Source organism: Dermacentor silvarum, chromosome 3 (genome assembly GCF_013339745.2).
Source record: "Dermacentor silvarum isolate Dsil-2018 chromosome 3, BIME_Dsil_1.4, whole genome shotgun sequence".
Classification (NCBI taxonomy): Eukaryota; Metazoa; Arthropoda; class Arachnida; order Ixodida; family Ixodidae; genus Dermacentor; species Dermacentor silvarum.
The window spans coordinates 60,357,176-60,380,047 of record NC_051156.1 but is presented as its reverse complement, the minus strand read 5'-3'; the positions used below and the strand labels follow the sequence as shown (position 1 = coordinate 60,380,047).

The 22,872-nt window shown below is 45.9% G+C and overlaps 1 protein-coding gene across 1 annotated transcript in view; it reads left to right on the top strand.

The window, feature by feature from the left end:
- LOC119444409 (glutathione S-transferase 1-like) overlaps positions 1-22,872 on the top strand; it is a 112,047-nt gene that overhangs the window by 4,756 nt on the left and 84,419 nt on the right. Inside the window, exons 2-3 of the mRNA XM_037708813.2 lie at positions 14,821-14,879; positions 21,111-21,252. Of these exons, the coding sequence (XP_037564741.2) occupies positions 14,821-14,879; positions 21,111-21,252 (201 nt within the window). The remainder of the gene's footprint in view (positions 1-14,820; positions 14,880-21,110; positions 21,253-22,872) is intronic.

Here is a 22,872-nt window from a genome sequence, read left to right as displayed (position 1 = left end):
TAGAATGTTGATCAGTCTAGTCTGAATGAACGTGGTTTAGCAGAATTTTGCTGAGACTGGACTGAGTTCCAGTGAGCTCGACAGCAAAAACCTTGCACTCGGCCGCGCAACACTTGAAACAGGGAAGCTGGGTGATCGTAGCCCAGCATTTTCCGGAAGTGCGCGCGAACTTTTCATCTAATTACTCATGATGGTGTAATTACTTTTCGCGCGTCTCGGACTTACGGCCGTCACTGCGCGTTGCATAGCGAAGCTTGCAACACCGACACCGCGTTACAATGCCGACAACGCGTTCCAGCAGACCCGCTCCGTGAATGCGTCTCCCTCTCTCTCTCACTCTCATAGCGCGCAAAACCTCTTCACCTCGCAGAGCACGAGCGTGCGAACGCGCTAGCTGCGGACGAAGACGACGACGCTCGAACACAATCATATGGTTCGCATAAATGCACGCTCCGCAAGCGTGGCTGTAAAGCATAGCGGTTACGGCGCTCGCCTTGGGACCGGGGGTACGCGGGTTCGAATCTCGCCTCGGCAAGAAAGTTTTTCTTCAGTTTCTTGATGCGAACCATGAAGCGCAAATTACGGGTGGCCTAAACAGCTTAGCCGTTAAAAATGTATTTGTTAATGAGTCTGAGGGAGTTCTGGTTTTTCTGTGTGCCTAAAAAATTGGAGGACGCTTAAGCTTCGCCTTTAAGAGTGGAACGCGATAGCTTTATCGGGCCCCGTTCGCATCGCATTTTTCTTTATGAGTAGGCTTCACCGCAGTACACAACGGTGGAAAAGCGAGCTTACAAAGACCAAGATTACACTTTTTCCCTTGAAGTCGCCTGCACTTTTAAACACAAATGCATTGCTGCGAAGACATTTTTCAAGGGGCAATATAAGCCATCTTCTTAAAAATGTGAAGGCGCTAGGACCTTTTTTATGACTTTATTGTTTACTGTTACCCCGGGGCGCGCGCGTGTCCAAAACGTATTAGGCAGGTGAGCGCCATCTGGATGGTGGTTGTGCAAGCAACCTACCCGGGCGTGCCACTGTTGGTTTTTCTGGCGGATTTTACTTTGAGAAATTTAATTAGTTCACTAACGCCTCTGCGCCTCGCGGAGGGACTGACTGCGTTGTCGGGGTGGTTCGGGATGATTTTCTAAGCCGCGGATGCTGGCGTCGACGCCGAATTTTCCGCGACACGGGGCCATTAACGCTAGCGCGCTAAAACGAACACTGCGAAAGTAGCCGCGAAGGCGGCGATAATAGCAATGTTCTTTAGCAAGGTGCGCATCCTATACGTGTCAATACAAATATTAACGATCAAGCACGGGAACACGCAGCCGTTCGCGTTTGCGTGCGGCTTCGCGCTGCACCTACAACCCTCCCTACCCCCCCCCCCCCCTATCCCCCTCGCACCCACCCTGCTGTACACCCACCGCGAGCCACCTTTTCTACGCCCGTGTTATTGCAACACCGGCGACGCAAGTTAGCGCCACCAAGTAGACTAATGGCGCCACGCATCGACGCCCGCCATGTATCTCCGTCATTTGTGTCTGCCTACTATTCGCGCCTACTTGGAATGCTGAAGGCAGGTTTGGAAGGGATGTGGGGGAAGGCTCGCTGCGAAGTGCGATACATCTCGATACATTCGAGTAGTTAATGCTGGGACAGCTTTCTCTTTCAAACCCTTGCGGTCAATGTAAGAAAAATCGGGAAGCTAGTGCACGGTAGCCTGCGGTGTTGCGAAAAGCAAACGATATCGACGCCGTCCATGTTTCTTGAGTTTGGCCGGTTTAGTCGGCTCAGTTACCGTCTCCGTTAAGCCTTTGCACGACCGCTGCCCCGTTTGGACTCTACTGCGCTCTTTCGTTTGTGCAGAACTGGTTATGGCTGGCCTTCTGTCTGCCTGACGCCTGACATCATGGCACTGCTCGTTTGCTAGTCGTTCCGGCGTCTACGCTTGTGGCAATTTCTAGAATGAGTGGTACTGCTGTTGCTTCTGCGGGGCGACCATACTTTCCAAATTATCAGCGTCCAGTGCAACTCGAGAACCGCGAAGTGAGCTGGATTTTCAGCAGTGCTCTCGTGAATCATAGTTCGATTAAACTTCGCCAGTGTAGCTTTCGTGCGCAGAATTTGGTGCCTTGGGGGACGCGAAATATAATGACACCTCTTTTGTGCCTTTTGCATTATCACACTCTGGTCCACATTTGGGTCACAGTATTTCAAATAAAAATTAAATATAAATTTTATATTTTATACGCCAAGCAGCTGGCCCAGGCATGCCAGCCTGCTCTGACGCCGCCCCGCCACTTTATATCCGGGGCCTATCTGCGCGATGACTCTTGGGAAGTAGGCCCTTCACGGTTGCCGGGTCATTTAAAGATATTGTTCGGTACTCGGCAGCACAATCTACCCTTGTCGCGCGCACTCCGGTCTATTCGCTCGCGCACACTCCGCGTGCTCAGCGGCTAGGAATTACCGCTTTTGAATAAGGTGGTGGGGCTTATTTCCCATGAGCCTTTCTTGTGTATATTTATGACCACGCTTCAAGATGGTTACGTGACGCATCCTGGTAGTCCTCTTCCTTCCGTGTTTGGCGCTCGCGTTCAGTGCGATTGAGAGTTAATACGATGTCAGCAGTGTCACTGTCCGAAATGCGTATCTGAACTTGTGGCAAGTATGCCGTAGACAAAGCTACAGTTGATACAGTAGACCAATGAGGACTTACGAAATAGTCAGCGCCTAGCGCCATGTCCGACAGCTCAAAAAGAAAAACAGCGATCGGGACCTTCTGCGGTGCTATCGCGAATTGTAGCCGAAAAATTGCAAGACTTCAAGTCAAGTTTTATTTGTGGACAACTCTAGCAGCGTCCACTTTAGTTGAAGAGGCAGGCCTTCGTGCCGCACAGAGCCAAAAAAAAAGGATTGAGTTCTATCCTGAGCTAGCAAAACAGCACACGCGCGCAGGCATGTATGCAGAAACACGCAAAGAAGAGCGACAAGTTGGGCGGGTCTGTTAAGTTCTATGGTGATTGTAAAACAGCGATCAAATAAGGCGAGCACAAAGAAAAGGCAGACGTCACATGTGCTGACTTCAAACCAACGTTTATTGAGAAGTACACATGTAACCCACACTATTATCCCAGCTATCTCACACATGACGCATCAACCACGCTGCAACGACACTTTTATTTACCATTAAGGCACGCCATTTCATTATCTAAAAGGTACCCGGAAATTTGGCCCATACACGTGGCGCCTTGCTTCTGGATCTAAAAGAGCTTAGTCAGCTCCCTAGTTAATTGACTGCTATGGCCAAAAAGAACTATCGTGCCTTCCAAGATGGGCCTCCATCCACATTGCTTGCGGTGTAATGCCACGTTAGAGCATGGAGCAATTGTTTAACAGCTAAGATCCCCTCGAAGCCGGATGTTAAAACACGTGCCCCCCCCCCCCCCCCCAGCCTGGGATATGGATAATTTTTCACAATTGATCGGCATCTGGTAGACAACCCCTTGAACAGAAGACCCACATCGAAGGCCGTGCTGCCCGCCTGTGCCGCCTCTTTCCGTTTCCTACGCCTCTAAGACTTCGTAGTTTTAACACGAAAGTGTTTTATGCCGGGTTTCACGACTGACTTTCGGCAACGGTAAGGTCCCTGTATGTTCCAAACGTAGCGCAAACCATTGTTCCAATAAGCAAGGAGAATTTCCTCCCCGCCCTCTACCCATCTCCTGACTTCTTCGCCGTTTTCCGCTCTCCTATTGGACAAGGCTTGACACGTGACGAACAACCCGCGCGGCTTTCGTTATCGCGGGAAAACGGCGCCATTAGTGAGCGTAGAAACACCGGGACACATGTGCGCTGTGCGTGAGCGTTGGCTTTTTACATTTTTGAAGACGCGCTCGGCTGCAGCACGATGCCGACTTGCTGTGCTGTTGGATGTTCGAATAGCATTGCCAAGCGGGGCAAGCTTTTTGCGGTTCCTCGTAGCAAACGAAACCTCAAACGGCGAGCGATATGGCTCCACCGTATCGGAAGAAAGAAATTTGACTGCCACCGAGGAAGGTCATTACTGAGGGGGTTTCTGATCGCTGTTCTCACCCAGTTAGTGATGAACGCGGTAAGGTGGGTGCGTTCGCGAGTTCACCATCAGCCAACAACTGAGTAAAAAAAAAAAGTCCCAGTTTATGCTCTGCGGCGAACAAAAGGGCGCATTTTGGCAATATGAATACCAGCATGACTTCTCAAGAGTCCATAATTAAAGAGCAAAACACAGAAAGCGCTCGCACACACGGTAATCAAGGCAAATAACTTACGGGGAAAGAAAAGCGCGCGGATGCATTTTGGAAAAAAAAAAAAAAAACACGTTGCGGGCATTTAGCACATAAATATCTCCGCCGTGTTGTGTGTGCATAGTTTGATGTCTCCTCTTTGTTTTCGTAAATGCGTGAGGTACACAGAACACCATTCGATTCCGAGGAACAATAAGCAGTAGTAAAGACTGCTTAGGATTGCGCTTAACTTATTCTATCTTTCGTTTTTCTCGTCTGAGCGATGCAGATTCTACTAATAATTGAAGGTACTACATATCTTACGTAGATACCTTACGTACGAACATCCTTGTGAAAATGCGCCCAGAACAGTCACCTTTCAACCCGCCGTGGTTGCTCAGTGGCTATGGTGTTGGGCTGCTGAGCACGAGGTCGCGGGATCAAATCCCGGCCACGGCGGCCGCATTTCGATGGGGGCGAAATGCGAAAACACCCGTGTACTTAGATTTAGGTGCACGTTAAAGAACCCCAGGTGGTCGAAATTTCCGGAGTCCCCCACGACGGCGTGCCTCATAATCAGAACTGGTTTTGGCACGTAAAACCCCATAATTTTTAACAGTCACCTTTCAAGCAAGCGCTTCAACGCGCCGCATGCGATACGATATGAAGCGGGCGGTAGCGGCCGCGCGCTTCGCTCACTGGGCGAGGAGTAAACGGCACGGAAAGGAGGAGTTTGCGCTACCTTTGAAAAATACAGGGACCTTAGGCAACGGATGTGATAGTCGCCATTTAGTAGCGTTGAAGCGAAGCACTGCATTGTGACACTAACGAGCGCCGACAGGGAGCGCTTCGGTAGTGACAGCACAGCGGAGGGTCCAACGCCGTGTAGCCATAGAATAAAGAACCAAGCATAGCATCGTGCATAGTTTCACACAATAATTGTACAATAAAAAATGGCTGCGGCTTAGCTCAGCTAACTTTGGATATGCAAAGCGAAAGCTTGGTTTAGCGTGGTTAAGTCTTGGCTTCACTTGGTTAACCTTTGATTAGCTTAACCAACAACGTTGTGGTCCCGCTCCCGGCGTTTTTCGAGCCGAACGGCTCGCTACTCCTCATTCTCCGACGCTAGCTTCGCGTGCTTGGCATTCTGGACCCTCTCCAGTGAAGCAGTTCGCCGGGCGATATGCGCAGGGTTGTCAGACACCGCTTGCCGACGACGGCTCAAAGCCTCCCACTCCCGCGCAATGCTCAAGAAGACGGCCCGGCCTCGTTCTCATCCATGGCCAAGCTCGCACTCACTACGCGAGCGCGGCGCTCTTAAGGCCGCCCCACATTCAGCGTTTTCCCAGCGTTTCGCCACCCTGCGTCGCTCAGCGTCGACGCTGAAAGAGGCGCCAAGGCGAATAGCCTTGCTCAAGACACAACAGGTCTCGCCGCCGTCACCGACGCCGCCGACACAGGGTTGCCAGATAGCTCCAACAACAACAAGAAAAAATAGCCAAATGATCTCAAAGTGTAGCCCAAAAATAGCCAGACCCAAATTTTCCATGAGCGAGAAGTAGCCAAAACACAGCCAAAACGTATGTTTATGTTCTGCAGGTGTATGATAGATGGTGTGCAAATCTCACCCCGTATTTCCGCCTCCAAAATTACTTCCGCCGCATACAAGCAGCACAACAGAACGATCTGCTGGCTTAATTACCACCTGCATTTACGGCGCTGGCAATAATCCAGGTGGCATTAGTATGAAAAAGAGTTGAACTGCGCAATATTTAAACAGGGTTTCGATGACAAGATTCGTGCAATATGAAAACGTGTACCTGCACCCGTCGTGGTTGCTCAGTGGCTATGGTGTTAGGCTGCTGAGCACGAGGTCGCGCGATCGAATCCCGGCCACTGCGAAAAACACCCGTGGATTTAGATTTAGGTGCACGTTAATGAACCCCAGGCGCTCCAAATTTCCGGAGTCCCACACTACGGCGTGGCTTATAATCAGATCGTGGTTTTGGCACGTAAAGCTCCATAATTTTAATGAAAACGTGTACCTAAGTTTCTGTGAACACAGGAGCGAATGCGTGTGTTGACAAATTTCCAAGGAGGGCACCTTACTTTTAGTGCGACATGAATAAAAAAAGGAATGTAATTCCACTAGGGAACACACAAAATAGATATTATGGGTGGCGCACGGCTGTCATGAACTGAAGTACAATGTAAACCGCTTTGTTTAACGAATTCTAATAAATAGGAGGTCAGTAGAACACTACCCTTACAAAGTGGCAAGAACTCTTTGCCCAACCACCACTGCGATGTGAGCAAAAATAATAAAATAAGGATGTAACAGTACCACAAGCACTTGTGTATATGGAATGCAGTTTTTTTTCACATCACGGCTGGAAAATACGCGTGAGCAAAGTAGAATGTAATGACTAGTAAGACGAACAAAGATGAATTACAATGATTATGAAGTATGTGCATATAAAAAGTAAGCCATGATTACTTGCATGCACATATATAGTTTAAAGGAAAAAAAAATTGTCGCAGGAGTACGGTAGGAAAACCGACGAGTTATCATCCTAACGTTGGCAAGGCAATTACTCACCGACCTTTGGTGCGCAATTCCTTTGCCATCTTCACTGTGGAAGAAAGTCGTTTTTCATATATTTACAGACCTGATCATTGTAATAATGTGCAACGTTCAAGAAGTACTATGAACCAATCGTAACTTTCACGTAGTGCAAAGCTGTTTGACTAAAACAAAGAACGAAAAGAAAACATTGCGTCGAGTACAGTTGATTCTTCTAACGATTTACGCAAATGGGTTATATATACAATCTAGCCCCATTTGAATTAACTTCCACTGCCACTTCGACCATGTAGAACTGCAGAGTTGAAACGCAACAGAAACTGTTCATCTGGCTGGAAATCATTGCAGCAGTCTCCACTCTCTGCCAGACGAAACTTAACGTGAAGAAGAGCTTGCAGTGTGTGTGTCTGTGAAAACGTTATTTATAGAAGTCCTGAGGCTCGACTCTTTCAAACCGTGGCGGGCTGCACCCACGATGGCACCGTTAGGCCCAGCTCTTCAGCGACATCGTGGGCCCTCTGGACAGCCCGTAGCTGATCTTGACACGATGAACTCTGTAGCATCTTCCAATGAAGCAATTCTTTTTCAGGGTTGGTGCAGTGTCTCATTCGAAATGCGGTTTCTCAAATCATTCTTTGTCAACGAAACCTGCCTGAACACACGTTCGACGGCTGCGTTCGAATGAGGCAGCGCAAGTAGGGCAAAGCAAGCTCATACAGTAGGTGGAACATTGGATTTCCAGCACTGTTTTTTGCATTCCTGATGCTAGCCCACAACTTGGTGATGCATTCGACGCCTTCTGCTATATGGTGAATAGTCGTCTGCAGCACGCGTTAAGGCTGTTTCACATGGTGCGATTTTGCACTGCAATTTTCGCAGCTGCGATTTTCGCAGATGCGAAATTCGCAACGGCCATTTCACATGGTGCGATGTCAACAATGCGATTATGCGACGCCCAGGGTTCCTTGCTGCCAGTTTTTGTCGCACACGCCGCGTAAATTCGTTTAATGTAATGAAAAAGACGTGCGCGTTATAATATAATTGACCTCTCTTTATTAGGACCAAATAATACGTGCGTTTTGTAATTTATAAACGCTTCAAAGTTTAGTTTGTTTTGGAGTGCGCAACAGCGGTTTGTGAAGTTCAATACGAGGAGAAATGGCGGACGTAAACAGCTGTTCGCAGGTGGTCGTTCAGCGTTGTGTGCTGTCTCGTGTGTGTTTTATGCCTGTGTCGTTCTACCTGCGGTTAAACAAATTACAAGAGGACCTATCAACAAGCCCCTATAGCTGTTGTCATCGCATATGCAGTATTCGGAATTAGCTGCAGCGGAGTCGTCATGTCAACGCAGAGACCCTCGCGCTACCCGTGATTAACGTCAGCTTCTGAAAAACGGATGTGTGTGCATTGCTCGTGATTGCGCATTAGCGGTTCCTGCTCCTAGCAATATTCTTGCACCAAACTTAGCAGCAAGCACCAACCCAAAAGCTCACGTCTGCCCCTGAACAAAGCCGCAAATGATCTGTGTGTAATTACTGAACGTGCAATGGAATTTGTGTTGTGAACGTTTATCTTAGCGCCAGCCTGGCTCGTCCGTCTCGGCGCCTGTGCTGTAATTATTCATACAAGTGCTCTCTGAATATTTCGAAAGGCGCAAAAGCCGACACCACATTTTTTTAGGAGCTGCAGTCACTTGTGTACGTAGTATGGTATCATTCTGGCAGACATGGGCGTCGTCTATTTTCTCGTCCTGTTTCTTGCGCTGTTAGTGTGCTGTGAATCTGTATCAAGAAGCTTAAGTTAATATGCTGCAGTACGTAGCGCAGCCGCGTAGCCACATGGCTAGCATTAAAATACTTTGTTAGGAGTACGTTTGTTTGTTTAATAACAAAATCGAACGCTAAAAGTTTGTATTCATGGTGGCAAGTGTAAGGTAAGAAGCTATCGAAACTATCCGCTAATGGCATGCGTGTGCTTCTACCTGCTTCAGCACGTTATCCTTAAAGTGAGGCTGAATACCCCTGATTACCAAAAACATATGCAACTGGAGCAGGTGCTATGATTCCTTTCCTGGAAATGAAAGCCAGCATCCCAGTCTGGTTAAGCTAGTCATGTACTTAACCTATATTAGACCAATGTTAGAGCATGCTAACTGGAGCCATTTCAAACTGGGTTATTTGACCAAAATAAGAAAGTGCAAGGAAAGTGTCAAGGTACAGTCTAATCTGGTATTCCCGAACCGATTGTATTAGCAAAACTTTATGCCTCCCTGAATTGCCTGCATTAACCCAATGCTGAAAACAGGGGAAGCTGATTCCCTTTCTTGCTGTTGAAAAGCTGCTAGAATCTCAATAACAGACTACTTATGTTCTGAGAGAAAGTGAGGGGCACTCACAATATCTCTAATCTTTTGTGTGAGCCTTCACCTTGAACGAAAATGGAATAAAAATATTTACCTTTGCAAGCCTCAGAATCCAAATATTCTCAAAATTTTGAGGAGCCACATTAAATTTTTGAGATACAGACAATAAAAAGTGTGCCTAAGTACAAGTGCACACTGAACACACTTGAGTGGTTGAGTGGCCAGCTGCGAATGCAAAAGCGTCCATAGCTGCTACCTCGAGGTAACTGCTAGGTTGCACGTGTGTTTCTCCTATAGCCCATGTACCTGGCAAGGGGAATGGTTATACGTAGTCCTGTGCTTTTTCTTTTTTTTTTTCAATAGGTGGTGGCTAGCAGATTCCATCTGTTTATGTATTTATCATTTGTGTGCATCTTATGTGCATGTGTTTGTGTCATGTTCTGATTGTTGTACGTGTAGTGATGCCAGCATCTTTTTTTTTAATATATTGCACTACATTCATTTATTCAACTTTGTGTTGAAATGTACAAAATGTGGCCACCCAGTAATGGCTAGGACAGCCAGCAGGATTGGCAAAAAATATGATGCAGATCCAATGCACTTGCTTGAATCGACATGAGGCGAAGCTTTCACGCAGCGGTCAGTTGAACTCTAGAAAACTAACTGCAGTGTTTACAGTTGTCCTTATTTCACCCGATGCAACACATACTCGGACAATGTTTGCTTATTCACCGCACAGGTCACATAATGTAATGTATACATAGCACGGTGAACTCACTCAAACGTCGGCTCACTAAGACTTCGAACTAACCGTGAGTCTGAGTTCGTTTGAGCCTGACTGAGTAGAATTTTGGTGAATACGAGTAAGAGCAAGCTCAGTTGAGTAAACTTTTAGTGAATATTGTCATGTGGTAGTCAGGGAAAGCTGATCCAAGTATAATTTTAGTGAATATGAGTCAAAGCAAGCTCGGCAAGTAGATTTTTGGTGAATATGACTCGGTGCAAGCTTGCCTGAGTAGAATCTTTGTGAATATTAGATCAAGCTCGGCCAAGTACAATTTTGGTGAATATGAGTCAGAGCAAGCTTGGATAAGTAGAATTTTGGTGAATATGACTGAGCAAGCTCGATTGAGTAATGATGGGATATGGTTATACGAGTTTATGCAGTAATACAAGTAAATGCAGACTCATTAGCAACATTGCCTCCATCTTGATGGGCAATACCTACGCCTCGTGATGAGTCTGCACACTTTATGAGCTGTGGACATGCAAGACCCACCCACACTTGAAAAGATACTATCATTCACACGAAGGAATGCAACCGGCTAACTTCACTGCACAATTTTGATCTGCTTTTTTTAATGTGTTATCTACTACTTATAAAAACCAGATGTCTGCCTGCTTTTCGCATTATTGCATGTGTTTTACAGGAAGCAGAGACAGAGAAGCAAGAAAAGGCAATGATGTTTATGGCTAAGTAGTTTCTTAGAGTACTGCGATATGTTACAACCAGCATAAGCAAAAGTAATTTGATGCACTGAAGTAAGCGAAATGTGCAATTACCTTTTAATGTGAGGGTTAATACAGATGCAGTAAGGATACAAAGTCTGCAACACACTGAAGGTTTATTGTTTTTTTTTTATTCAGGAGAAAAATGATGCATCAGAAAAATTAGAAAAAAAACTGTTTAAATATTGCTTCAAAAATAAATTGGCAATACTGCTTATTCCCAGTCAAAGCGTGAAATATGCTATTGTAGAACATTCATTACGATATCCAGTTTGCACGTCGCTTTGCGTCTCGCAGCGGAAGTAACAGAACCTTGAAATGAGATAATTCATTGGGGAAAATGCGCATGAAAGCCCTAACCAACCGACTGCAACTAAATGGTCGCGCGTATGCGTGACCTATTGACCACAGTATGTGTCCGTAGTTGCATATTCTTTAAATTGTTCCGTCCGTAAAAGCATACCGCGATAAAACTGTGGCGTTTTCGTATATCGCGAGTTGTCTCCAGAACCAGAAAATTGGGACGACATCCGAAGGCCATGCCTTCCCGTGAGGGACACCTGTAGTGTTTACTAACTCGCAGCGCGTGTGAATAACGGAAAATCACGCAAAAGTACGTACTATCAGCACCCGAAGCCAACCTAAAAACAGCGTCGCCAGATTAGCAACGTAGCATATCAACAAACTCCTAGAAATCACAGAACCGAATCTGACCTACAAGTTTTTATCTGCACTGTTCGCGTGTCGGTGCTGATGTTACGTACCGATTGCGCAATCCAAGGCTCCACTCAATTAGTTGCACTGTTCGAGGCTTGTTGATCCATTATTTATTTATAGAGAAAAAAGTATCTGTAAACGTTGCGTTGAGCGACCGCCGCCATTTTCCAAAACAGACCGCGAAATACCTCTCGGCGCAATTTCGACGGAAAAATCGCAGCGATTGCTGCGACGTTGCGACGCTGCGACCAACCGGTTGGTCGCAGCCGAAAATCGCAGAATCGGCCCTGCGACTGCGATTTTCGTCGCATGCGACGGAAATCGCACTTCCGGTGCGATAATCGCAGTGCAAAATCGCACCATGTGAAACGGCCTTTACTCGGACTCTAATGAAGAAAAAGGCCCCCTTCCATAAAGATTGAGAAGGAGCGACGGAAGGGATCAAAAGAATGCGGCTTGATATTATTAGGCTCGAGAAGCTTCAAATTTGATGGGAGCAGCTTCATCACGCTTTGATGCATGCAGGAATAAAGTTACGGCATCTTTCCAACCGCGCTATCTTGTCCAACTCCCTCAGAGCAGAGTTTTCGAGAGAGTCGAGAAACGCCGCTTCGAAGCCGCATACCCTAACATGGAGGATGTAATCCTCACAGCTTATTTTTGCGTAACCGGGCATGACAACCCTTCCCTTCAGAGACTTGATTAATGTGGTCAAGTTTTCGTGCAGTTTAAGTGGACTCGGAGATTCTAATTGAAATAATTTGCTTGCTCTTTCGAATTCGTCAATGATCGGGCTTAGGAAAGTAATCAACAGCATGTTTTGCTCGTCCGCGTACATTTCGCTCAGAACTTTCGCTGCGGAACAACGTTCACGCCCTTTCGCGGTTTCAAAGTGGGCGCTCAAAGCGGTCCACTGGTTCAGAATGCACCTCAGAGCTGATGCGATGCTCAGCCATCTGATCACACCGACAAGACGAGATTGCCTAAAAACACAGCGTTCGAGATTACCTACATATATTTGTAGCACCAATGAGCTTTGGGTTTTCACAAACCGGCATTCCCGAATTGTGTCAGCGTTGACGGGGTCCTCGGTACTCAGAAGTCCTTAAGATAAAAATAGCCCAAACATTGCCATGTAGCCAACTCAGAATTTTCGACGCCAACCCGCATAAAATGTAGACAATTTGGCGATTAATAGCCCAATCTGCTGCGCTAAAAGGCGCAGAAAGGCAACGACATCACCGGGCGAATCTCGCTTTGCTCCGGCGAGAGACACGCTAGCGTGAAGCAGAATGCCTTCGCGCGTTCGCGGCGCACGGTGCGAAGTCTGCCACTGGCATTCCTGCAGCTGTGCGCGTCGCAGCTCGACTGGCTGTCGTAGCCACTACGGAGCCGTTGCAGAATGCTCGCACCTTCGCCGAAGCCACTCGTCAGTAGGACGGCGCTCGCCAAGAAGACGCCGCGCGCTAAGCAAACCTGCAACATGGTCGCCGACCCGGAAATTGTGCGCCTTTGGCTTCAGCGGATCGTGAGCTCACGAAACAAAAATACAACAGCTTCTGTGAAGACACGTTTCACTTTCGTGTTCTACCGATTCCTATGAAAGAGGGATTAAGCATACTTCTTTGAAACACCGTTTTACAATCACCAAAGGATATACGAATTATCAAATTTTTAAACATCCCTTTAGCACATTTTATCCTTAGGAGAAATACTTCTAGCACTGCCAACATCGTGTGTCACACATATTTGTTCCTACACGTCATTTTGCTTTGCTAAGCACGTGGTCGCAGGCTCAAATCCCGGCAGCGACGGCCTAGTTTCGACGGGGGCGAAATGCAGAAGCGCCCGTGTACCACGCATTCAGTTGCACGTTTAAGAACCACGGGTGGTCGAAAGTAATCCGGAGTACCCCACTACAGCTTGCCTCAATCAGATCGTGGTTTGGCATGTAAAAAAAGTTACAGTACATTGTGATGCATACGAAATAGGTAACTTGCTTGTAAGTTTAAACGTATGAGATGCTCAGGCAAAGCAATTGCCGGATATTCATGCCAGGCTAACCCCGCCTGTTGCTACATCACCAGCACCATTGTGTGCATACTTTTTAAAAATGTTTAGTGTCCGTAGTTCCTCTACATGTGCAATATATATTAGTCTCGTATGGAACTTTTAATCATTGATGTGCTCAGTTCACGACAAAGCCTTAGTTTGTAAGCGTCCGCAGTGCAAGTAAACCTACATGAGTCTGATTCTGGTGAGTGAGTCAGAGTGAGCCCGGCTGCGTAGATTTTTTGTAAATGTGGCTCCGAATGAACTTTAAGCAAAAAATATAACTTGAGAGCGAGTCTGAATGAATTCTGTTTATTTTTCCTACGTATGACGACATTAAAAAATAATTTGATGGTAATTTCTTCAACCGCCTTGCAGGTACCGGCACATTTCGAATAAGGCAGAGAGCAATTTGTGTATGACGTCCGAATCACGTGCGAAAACTTCAACGCACACAACATATAAACAGAGGAGCGACACAGGCTACAGAAGCTCCGGCCCTGTATACGATTTCAACATTCCTTGTGCCCTGGCAGTGAGACTCCAAGGCTCGGAATTACAAATACGCACTTTAGTTATGAATTCGTGTTTGAAATTTTGCAAAATGGCACGCCGAAAATGAGAACGCAAATGAAAAGATGCACACGCTCCGCACGAACACGACATAAGGCCCCCCTCCCAACCTCTCAACAAATAAAAAAGAAAGAAAGAAAGAGGAAAAGAGTCTCTGTGCCATGAAATTTTGTATTATGCCACAATAAAGAGTGCGTATAGTGTAAGACGCACTGGAGCTGCGACTTCTATATGCTAATAACTTCTTGTAATCATGCTGCATGAGATTGCGTTTCACATATTTCTTGCTCTAAAATGACCCCTACACTACAGCGCTTGCTAAATGAAAGCACCAGCTGCAGATCACATGACATTTTAAGTTTGAGAATACGTACCAGTTAGTTTATGGAAAACTTACTTATTTGTTTTTAACAATTGCTTCAAAACGTTAGTCGACATGAATAAGACAAAACTGGTAACATTGATCTTCACTATGTGTTGTTGATGGATGAAATGACTCCTCATTTAATTTGTTACTAGTAAGGTACCATACTGAAGCCATGAAGCTCCACATTTATTTTGAATACGTGCAGTTGTTTTGAAGTGTACCCAAATCAAAAGGCACGGGCGCTTACTGGTTCAAATTCCTTTGGGTTCAAGCTGCATGCTGAGATTGCCGGCGCTATAAGCACCGAGTCACCACGGTGGGTACGTTCTGCACATATGTTTAATGCGTTTAAATGAATTGATAAGCTAGTAGTTTTTCTCTCATTGTCCAGATCAATCCTCAGGCCGTCTTGCCGACGCTGGTCGACGATGGCTTTGTCCTTTGGGAAAGGCAAGTGACTCCTGATTTTATGTAGAACGCCATTTCGCTTAACAATGCATCATTGTTCTTTATTATTGGTTTGTCGAAAGCTACCATGCTGCGGTCAACTGTTCGTTCATTTTGCTGCTCAACAGGCAATTTTGATCGATGTAAAGCGACATCGGCAGTGGTGCCAAAACGCACTGCAACCATTAACACTTCCATGAAATTTCACTGCTCATAAGAGCCCTTCTTTCGTGTTGGTGCGTCCCTAAATGAAATTGTTGATCATGACAATCACATTTGGTGATGTGTACCAGCCTAATTTCACAAGAATTCCGTGAGCACGTACAAAAATCCGCTTTACTGTGAGGTGAAAGAACCCTTCCTGTCTTTACCAACAAACAAGCCGTGCAAGGCTGTATTTCGTTTGACTTACTATAATCAAACCACGCAGTTTTGGTATGCTCGCTCGTAGCTGACTGCGCGGGTTGTATTGCCTCAAGAATTAGGTCCGATAGCTGCAATTTACGGGATCGCTTGGAAGGTCTCCGATGCTATACGCAGTTCATAGGCTGCTTGCCTGGTGAACTGCACGTTGCAGTCGGCAGTTACCTCCCCACTCCTAGCCTGTCTTCAAGGAATCGCCACTATGAGAGCACGTGGAGCTTCGGGTGCTGCTTACCGCCGACGAAAAGACAATTGCCGTCCATGGCATCTACTCTAGACTACGCACATCCAACGTACATTATTTCCTGCTATGGGCCGGAGAAAAGTTAATAATAACTCGACGAGAACAATTCATTGTGTTAGCGCAAACTTCAAGCTCCACTTCTAGCCGGCAGATAATGGATTGGACATTTCATATAATGGTAATAACGTGATCTTCGTGTACGTGAAATTAGCTTTCGGGGTAGTGGGCTTTCTGAGACACTGAACGATAATTTCTAGTTTACCTGGTCCAGCATCAAGGTCATAACATCTCATGTTTATCTCGTGCCGGGGTGGTGCTCATGCACGTGTACAGTTGTTAATGTCATGAACGCAACCGTGGACCCTATATTGGCAAGTAGTATCTCACTTATACCCTGTTTGGTTATTTATGAAACTGAGGCGGCTGTTAGCGGAGGAGGAAATGCCTGCAGGGTCAGCTTGCCTATCAATATATTCATCTCTACCTTAGCTCGAGAGACGCCTTTGCTCGTGAAGAAACGCGCCAGTGTTATCGTAGACATATGCTTCCATTCTATACAACTCAATTGCCTACATACTATATGTATCTCGTTTCAGCGCCATTTACTGCGATGGACACGGCGAGCGGACGTTTTTTTAACCATATGAACTCGACAGAAAGCCATTATCAGGCACCTATAAGTACCACTGGAATGTAATACTTATATTTGCGCGCGCCCTTGTGACGGGACCTCCACTAACGTAACGTTAGTTTTATTAGTCCCTTTGACAGTAGAACAGGGTTGTATGTTTCAATGCTTTAGACGATAGTTTTCCTATGTATCTTCTTGTTAGGGAAAAAAGGAAAACACCTTGTCGGGATTTTAGGTTGAGCATGCTGCTAGAACTGCAGGCATCAACTGATAAGAATTAACTGATAATTAGTTTAATGCTGAAACATTACGAAACTGCACACTAATATGTCTCGTGCAATTACCGTCCGCTGGTTCAGCAGACGGGGCATAATTTCGCCATCGTCCACCCTGTCCACTCATGAATTATGCCTGAATATCGTTATATTCTTCATGTACATCTATTTTATTTTTCCTAAACACAGTGCAGACGAGAAATAAGAAACGTTAGGCCGTAGCACGAATATCTAAGGCCCATCGAGTTACTGGCCATAACTGTGAACAACAAACTCGGTTAGAGGTGGTTCACTCTTTTACGAAACCAATATTCTTTATAGTTAGGTGTGCCAGTTATGAGATTATAACGTTTTCTTAAACAAATGACCGTCTCATATTAGAGCTCATGCGCGGCTATGCTTTTCTGCACTTAAAGTGAGGTACGGTGTTGCTGTGTACTAGATAAAAATTAACACATATAGGTTTTTTTTGTATTTAGCAAATAGCCCATTTAGGATGTAGTGCATATAGCAGCTTGTATGTGTCTGAGTAGCCACTTAAGGTAGTGGTCCCACTACGGCGGCACGAGCCCCCCGTTTTCAGTACTTTTGGAGCAACCGTGGCGGCTCTTCTACTTAGGATATGAAGTTGTCTTATAAACCATAAAAAGCTTAATTCTTGTAGATTCCAACTATATATAATATAAAGAAATTGATTGGTGTGATTTATAAATAAATGTTCAAGAAGAAGCATGAGATACATGGTTTTCGCGAACTGTGTCTCAGTTGTGACCATATTTAGAAGAAACTACCGCACTTACTGCATTGCGGCTTGCTCTGTAGCTTTAGGACATATTTATCTAGTTCCTAGACTTAGCAAATTAATTTTGAATGTTTACTTTTTGGGTAATTTGCTTTTGAAAATTGCCAAATATCGGAATCTTCTGTTGTAAACAGCCCAGAAACTACATGCTCAATGAAGCCAAATTTTGGATAAAGTAGAGTTCAAGGAATTTCCATTTAGGACGCAAATTTCATTGATGTACCTTTATTAGTTTTAAAGCGCAGCTTCGTAGCTTTATTACCTTCCCACAAAAATGGGCAAAAATAAAACCAGAATTCTAAATATTGCTTAATTTCGGCCGCATTATTAGGAAAACTAATAAAGTTACATAAATGAAATTTGGCGTCCTAAATGTAAATTCTTTGAACTCTACTTTATCCAAAATGTAGCTTCCTTGAGCATGTAGTTGCTGGACTGTTTACAACAGAAGATTGCGATATTTGGCAATTTTCAAAAGCAAATTATCCAAAAATTAAAAATTAAAATTAATTTGCTACGTCTAGGAACTAGATAAATATGTCCTAAAGCTACAGAGCAAGCCGCAATGCAGTAAGTGCGGTAGTTTCTTCTAAATATGGTCACAACTGAGACACAGTTCGCAAAAACCATGTATCTCATGCTTGTTCTTGAACACTTATTTATAAATCACACCAATGAATTTCTTTATATTATATATAGTTGGAATCTACAAGAATTAAGCTTTTTATGGTTTATACGACAACTTCATATCCTAAGTAGAAGAGCCGCCACGGTTGCTCCAAAAGTACTGAAAACGGGGGGCTCGTGCCGCCGGAGTGGGACCGCCACCTTAAGTGATGGTGTCCATAAATGTATACCGTCACTAAAAGCGCTACGCTGACTTTTAAAGAAATATCATAGACTAAAAGGGATGAATGAATGTGGTCATTTAGTCAAGCCGCAACTGAGTATTGAGAAAATAAAATAGATGTTGCGGGAAACGGGAACAAAATAGCTCAGAACACGTTAGTTCTAACCAAAGAGCTTAACGTACCCCCCCCCCCCCCCCCGAAAAATAAAGAAACTGTAGGCGACCTGACTGTTCCCTTAAAGTGTCTCTAATGGCGCCAGCCCCTAGACCTTAGGTTAACGTACGTCCTTCTCCTACCACACTCAGAGGAACAACTGACGACGTGTCCTACCGCGCCGGCGTAACGCGCTTTAGGATACGAACAATGAATGACTCACCCCCTTAAGCAATGGCTCAAACCGCGTAAACGCGGCCTCCCCATTACAACGACAGAAAAGAAGTGAAATTCAACGCTGGAATAATGAGCGGCAACGGAGCCAGCTGTGAAAGAAGACGACGATCGCGAGCGAGCACACCGACGTCCGGTAGGCTCCTTGAGAATCATAATGTCGCTAGGTGCTAGCGCCATTTTCACAATGCTTATGCGCCAATGTGACGGTAGACGCTCTACTGTTTGAATGCTCTGCTGCTTCTCTGTATGGTCAAGCCGAATGGAAAGAAATAATTTAGACTCTGTGGAAAACTTTGTACATCCACGCTGTTTTTGCATTCGGAAACTTAAGCAGTCAAACACAATGGCCATATAGGGGAGCGGATTTTTCCATTCCATGAAAAATCACTCTCACCACGAACCGGAAAGTTCAAATTGCAGCCTCTACGAAGATATCGCATAGCTCACAGCAGGCCCGTAGCCAGTAATTTTTTTCGGGGGGTGCCCATTTGCCGAAGGCCTTGACTATTTGAGAAAAGCACCTATCTTTCGCTAATTATTTTCGGTAACGCACGAAAAGATAAAAATTTCAGGGGGGAGGGTGATCCCCCCCCCCCCCCCTGCCAATGGGCCTGAGTCACAGACTTCATCAGGTTTGAGGACATCCGCTCGGTACAATCTCCCTAGTGCGATTATATTTAGAGCGTTAGAAAACAACAGCACCTTTCTTCATGTTTGTACCCGCTAAACAAAACACTTCTCTGGTAAGAGGGAATGGAACAGAGGACCATTGCGTTCTGGTAATTAGCACACCCTTCCCGTTTTTGTGTCATCACAGGCGGAGCTGGCCCGCAGCATCGATCTTGAGAGGCTTGTCGCGATCCAATTCTCGCTACTTTCTGTACAGTGTGACAGCTCCTCGTGAGTGGCGTAACAACTCGCTCGAGGTTTTTATTCTTCGAGAGCAGCCGTGAAAATCCAGGAAGTAGTAAATTGCGTTCTCAACGATTACCACATATTGTGCTGTACATGATAAAATAAATGCACTTTCGGCACAATGCCACATAAACGTTACAAAAATAAGTTTCTCGAACAGAATAAGCGTGATCACCTCCTGAAAGTTGTTTATTGATTTAGAAATACCAGGCGCAATGTTTTTTTTTTGTTTTATTCGCAAAGCTTATGCTGTGGAGAAAGTCGTAGTCATTTTACTTGCAGATGACACGATCAAACTAATTTGAGAGCGCAGCTCTTAGGCGGCCGTTCCTGCGTATTGTATTGTCACGTAGTAGTGACGCTGAAGAAAACAGTCGTAAAACAGTGTACGACGAAACGGGTTGTTTATTGGGCGAACCTGTGCCCACAAAAGCAAGGTACACTCAAAGCACAACGATAGCGGCGAACACAGTCGGCGATCGTCGAAAATCAGATCAGCGGCGAAACGCGTCGGCTTTTATACCTGAGTCATCGAAGGTTCTAGATTAATCCCTGATGCCCGCGTGTCTTCCAGAAAGTTCTAGACAATTCGCGTCAGTCATGCAATCAGATAACAGAAGCGTCGGTGAAAACAGGCAATGGAAAGAAGCATCGATAACGTTCTAAAAACTTCCGATACAGGCGCGTCCTGCGCCGAGCGATAACGTTTAACATTTGTTAGCCGGTGGAAAGCGGCCACCGGTGAAAGATAAACATGTATACGTGTGAATATCAAGCAAAACTAAAACAGGTAGTAGCGGGGTATAAACGCTAACTTGGGACTCGTTCAGATCGACAGTTAAAATACCGGATTCATAATCTTGCAGGCTACTTGCTGCTTTTTAGACAAATGATAACGTGAAAAATTTCTTATTAGTTTGTTTCTGCAGTATGATTGTCTTGTGGTTCAACTGAATTTTTCAATAATATTCACTATTCTGTTAGTCGCCTAGTTGCGTCATTCTACACATCCCAGCCAGCGTTATTCGAGCGAACTCAATTTATACACTTGCGTTCTGAGCTCAATAAAGCAGAACTCATTCATAATTGAAACTGAAAAATGCATCCTTATTAGCCCTGGATATTTCTTACTGCTGTATCTGACCATCCTTCAGTAACCATTTTTATTCCGTGTATAAGCGATGATTTTGCTATTCCTATTACGAGATGCATATGAATTACGAAAGTTACATAATTGGCGACAATAGAGCATGCGCACATCTCATGACTAATGAAATGAAAGATTTCGTTAATGATCACTTAGCGCAATTTCGTTCAGCTGAGTTTTTATTGATATTGATTTATTTCAGAAACAACATAATCTGCAAATAATTATCGTGGGCCCCAGTCAAAGGCAAATTCTCTCTCGCAATCGTACTGGTTTTCAATTGATTAACACGCCTACTAAATGCAAAGCTTCTGATTCGCCGGGCAAAATCTGCTCACTATCAAACTAAAGTTCAAATACAAAGGTCTTTCAGCCCTAACACTCACTCTTCAATATTACATTACCAGTGGTAGTTCGCACAGACCCGCATAAATTAGGGAGCATCGTTTGTGGAGCCAATATAACTCAGTCGTACTTATGTCTGTTTCGTGTCGTTGCAATCGTTTCCCTTTGCCTTCTCTTTTTTTTTTGCTTACGATGTGGTTTTGTTTTGCAGCCGTGCAGTACTGACGTACCTGGTGAACCGGTACGTACCTCACAGCCCCTTGTACCCAACCGATCCGCGCTCTAGAGCTTCAGTGGAGCGTCTTCTTTACTTCGACATGGGTACCCTCTTCGACGCATGCCATAAAATACTGGTGAGGAATTGACTCAGCATGGATATTTTCATTTAAACACATTCATCAATAACGTGTTTCTTGACCGGGACTAATGTTTATACTGCCACACAGCGTTTTGGAGAGAAAGCACACGGAGAACACGAGAAAGTAGAGGATCCGTCTGAACGGTTTTGAGCCAGGACTAATCCACCTTGTCATCTTGTTCACCTTGTCGTCCAGCCGCATGACAAAACTGGTGGAGGTGCTGGGTACGACGACGACGACGCATTCCATGCACAAGACCCCGTCCGGCAGCAGAAACCCGAGTCCTACGCCCGTGAACACCCCAGTTCACAGAGCAAATCGTCGACAACGAGGCTTACCACCAGAGACACCAGGACAGCCTGCTATGACTTCGTCTCAAATCACCACGGAAGTTCCGACGCCTCTTTCTCCAACATAGTGTACCCTTCAGAACCCGCTGCCGCCCCCTGCCTTTCACGGAGATTTATATGAGGACGTGGATGACTGGCTGAGTGAGTTTGAACGCGTCGCTGCGACCAACTGCTGGGATGATGCCACAAAACTCTGGCGCGTGTACTTCAGCTTAAAGGACGCCGCCCGCACGTGGTTCCAAAAGAGTCAAGACGTGTTAACATCCTGGCGTGAATTCCGACATCACCTTTTGGAGTGCTACAGGAACACCGACCGCCGCGAACGCGCAGAGCATGAATTACAATCTCGCGTTCAGATGCCGAATGAGTCCGTCAACATGTACGTCGAGGATATGACTCGACTTTTCAAACGAGCAGATCCTGCTATGCCAGAATACAAAAAGTTACGCCACCTGATGCGTGGTGTGAAGCTGGTCTGGTGCGAAGCCCTCCAAAAAGTCTGGCCGAGTTCCTCACTGAAGCGGTGACGATGGAGAAAGTTCTTCATCAGCGGTCTGCCCTCTTCGACCGGCAGGTGAATGCCACGTCAGCTACCGAATTGTTGGCCACCTTCGGGAGCAGTAGCACCGAATGGGTTCGCGAAATTTTCGCTCTGTCGTCCGTGAAGAAATGGAGAAGCTGCCAATGGTTAGCCCCATCGTCAGTGTTATCCGCGATGAGGTTCAGCAATCACTGCACAGCCACCGATACCCACAGATGCCCAACGTGCTTTCCTCTGATGCGGGACCGGCTCCCATGTTCGCAGATATTCAGCCCCGTACGTATGCAGACTACTTGCGAAACTCCATGCCTGTTTCTCGCCCCGCAGTCTCAATTCAGACGCCGCCGCCAGGCGCAATTCAAGCTGCGCACGCTGGCTTGGACGTCGACGGTCACCGTGCACCCCCGCGGAAGTCTGATCTCTGGCGTACGTAGGACAGACGACCCCTCTGCTACTATTGCGGTGAGGCCGGTCACGTCTACCGCGAGTGTCCGTATCGACAACTTGGGCTGCGCGGTTTCTCCATCAACTCGCCTCGTCCTCAGGTTGGCCAGAGGCCAAGGGAAATTGATGAGTATCTGGCCCAGCAACGGGTAACTTTCACACGACGTCAATCGCGGTCACTATCTCCGAGGCGACCCTCAGCCATTCGTCCACGTTTCGGGGCGACGGCACAGGGACGCTCGCCAAGCCCCCGTCGGGAAAACTGAAGTCAGCGGCCTT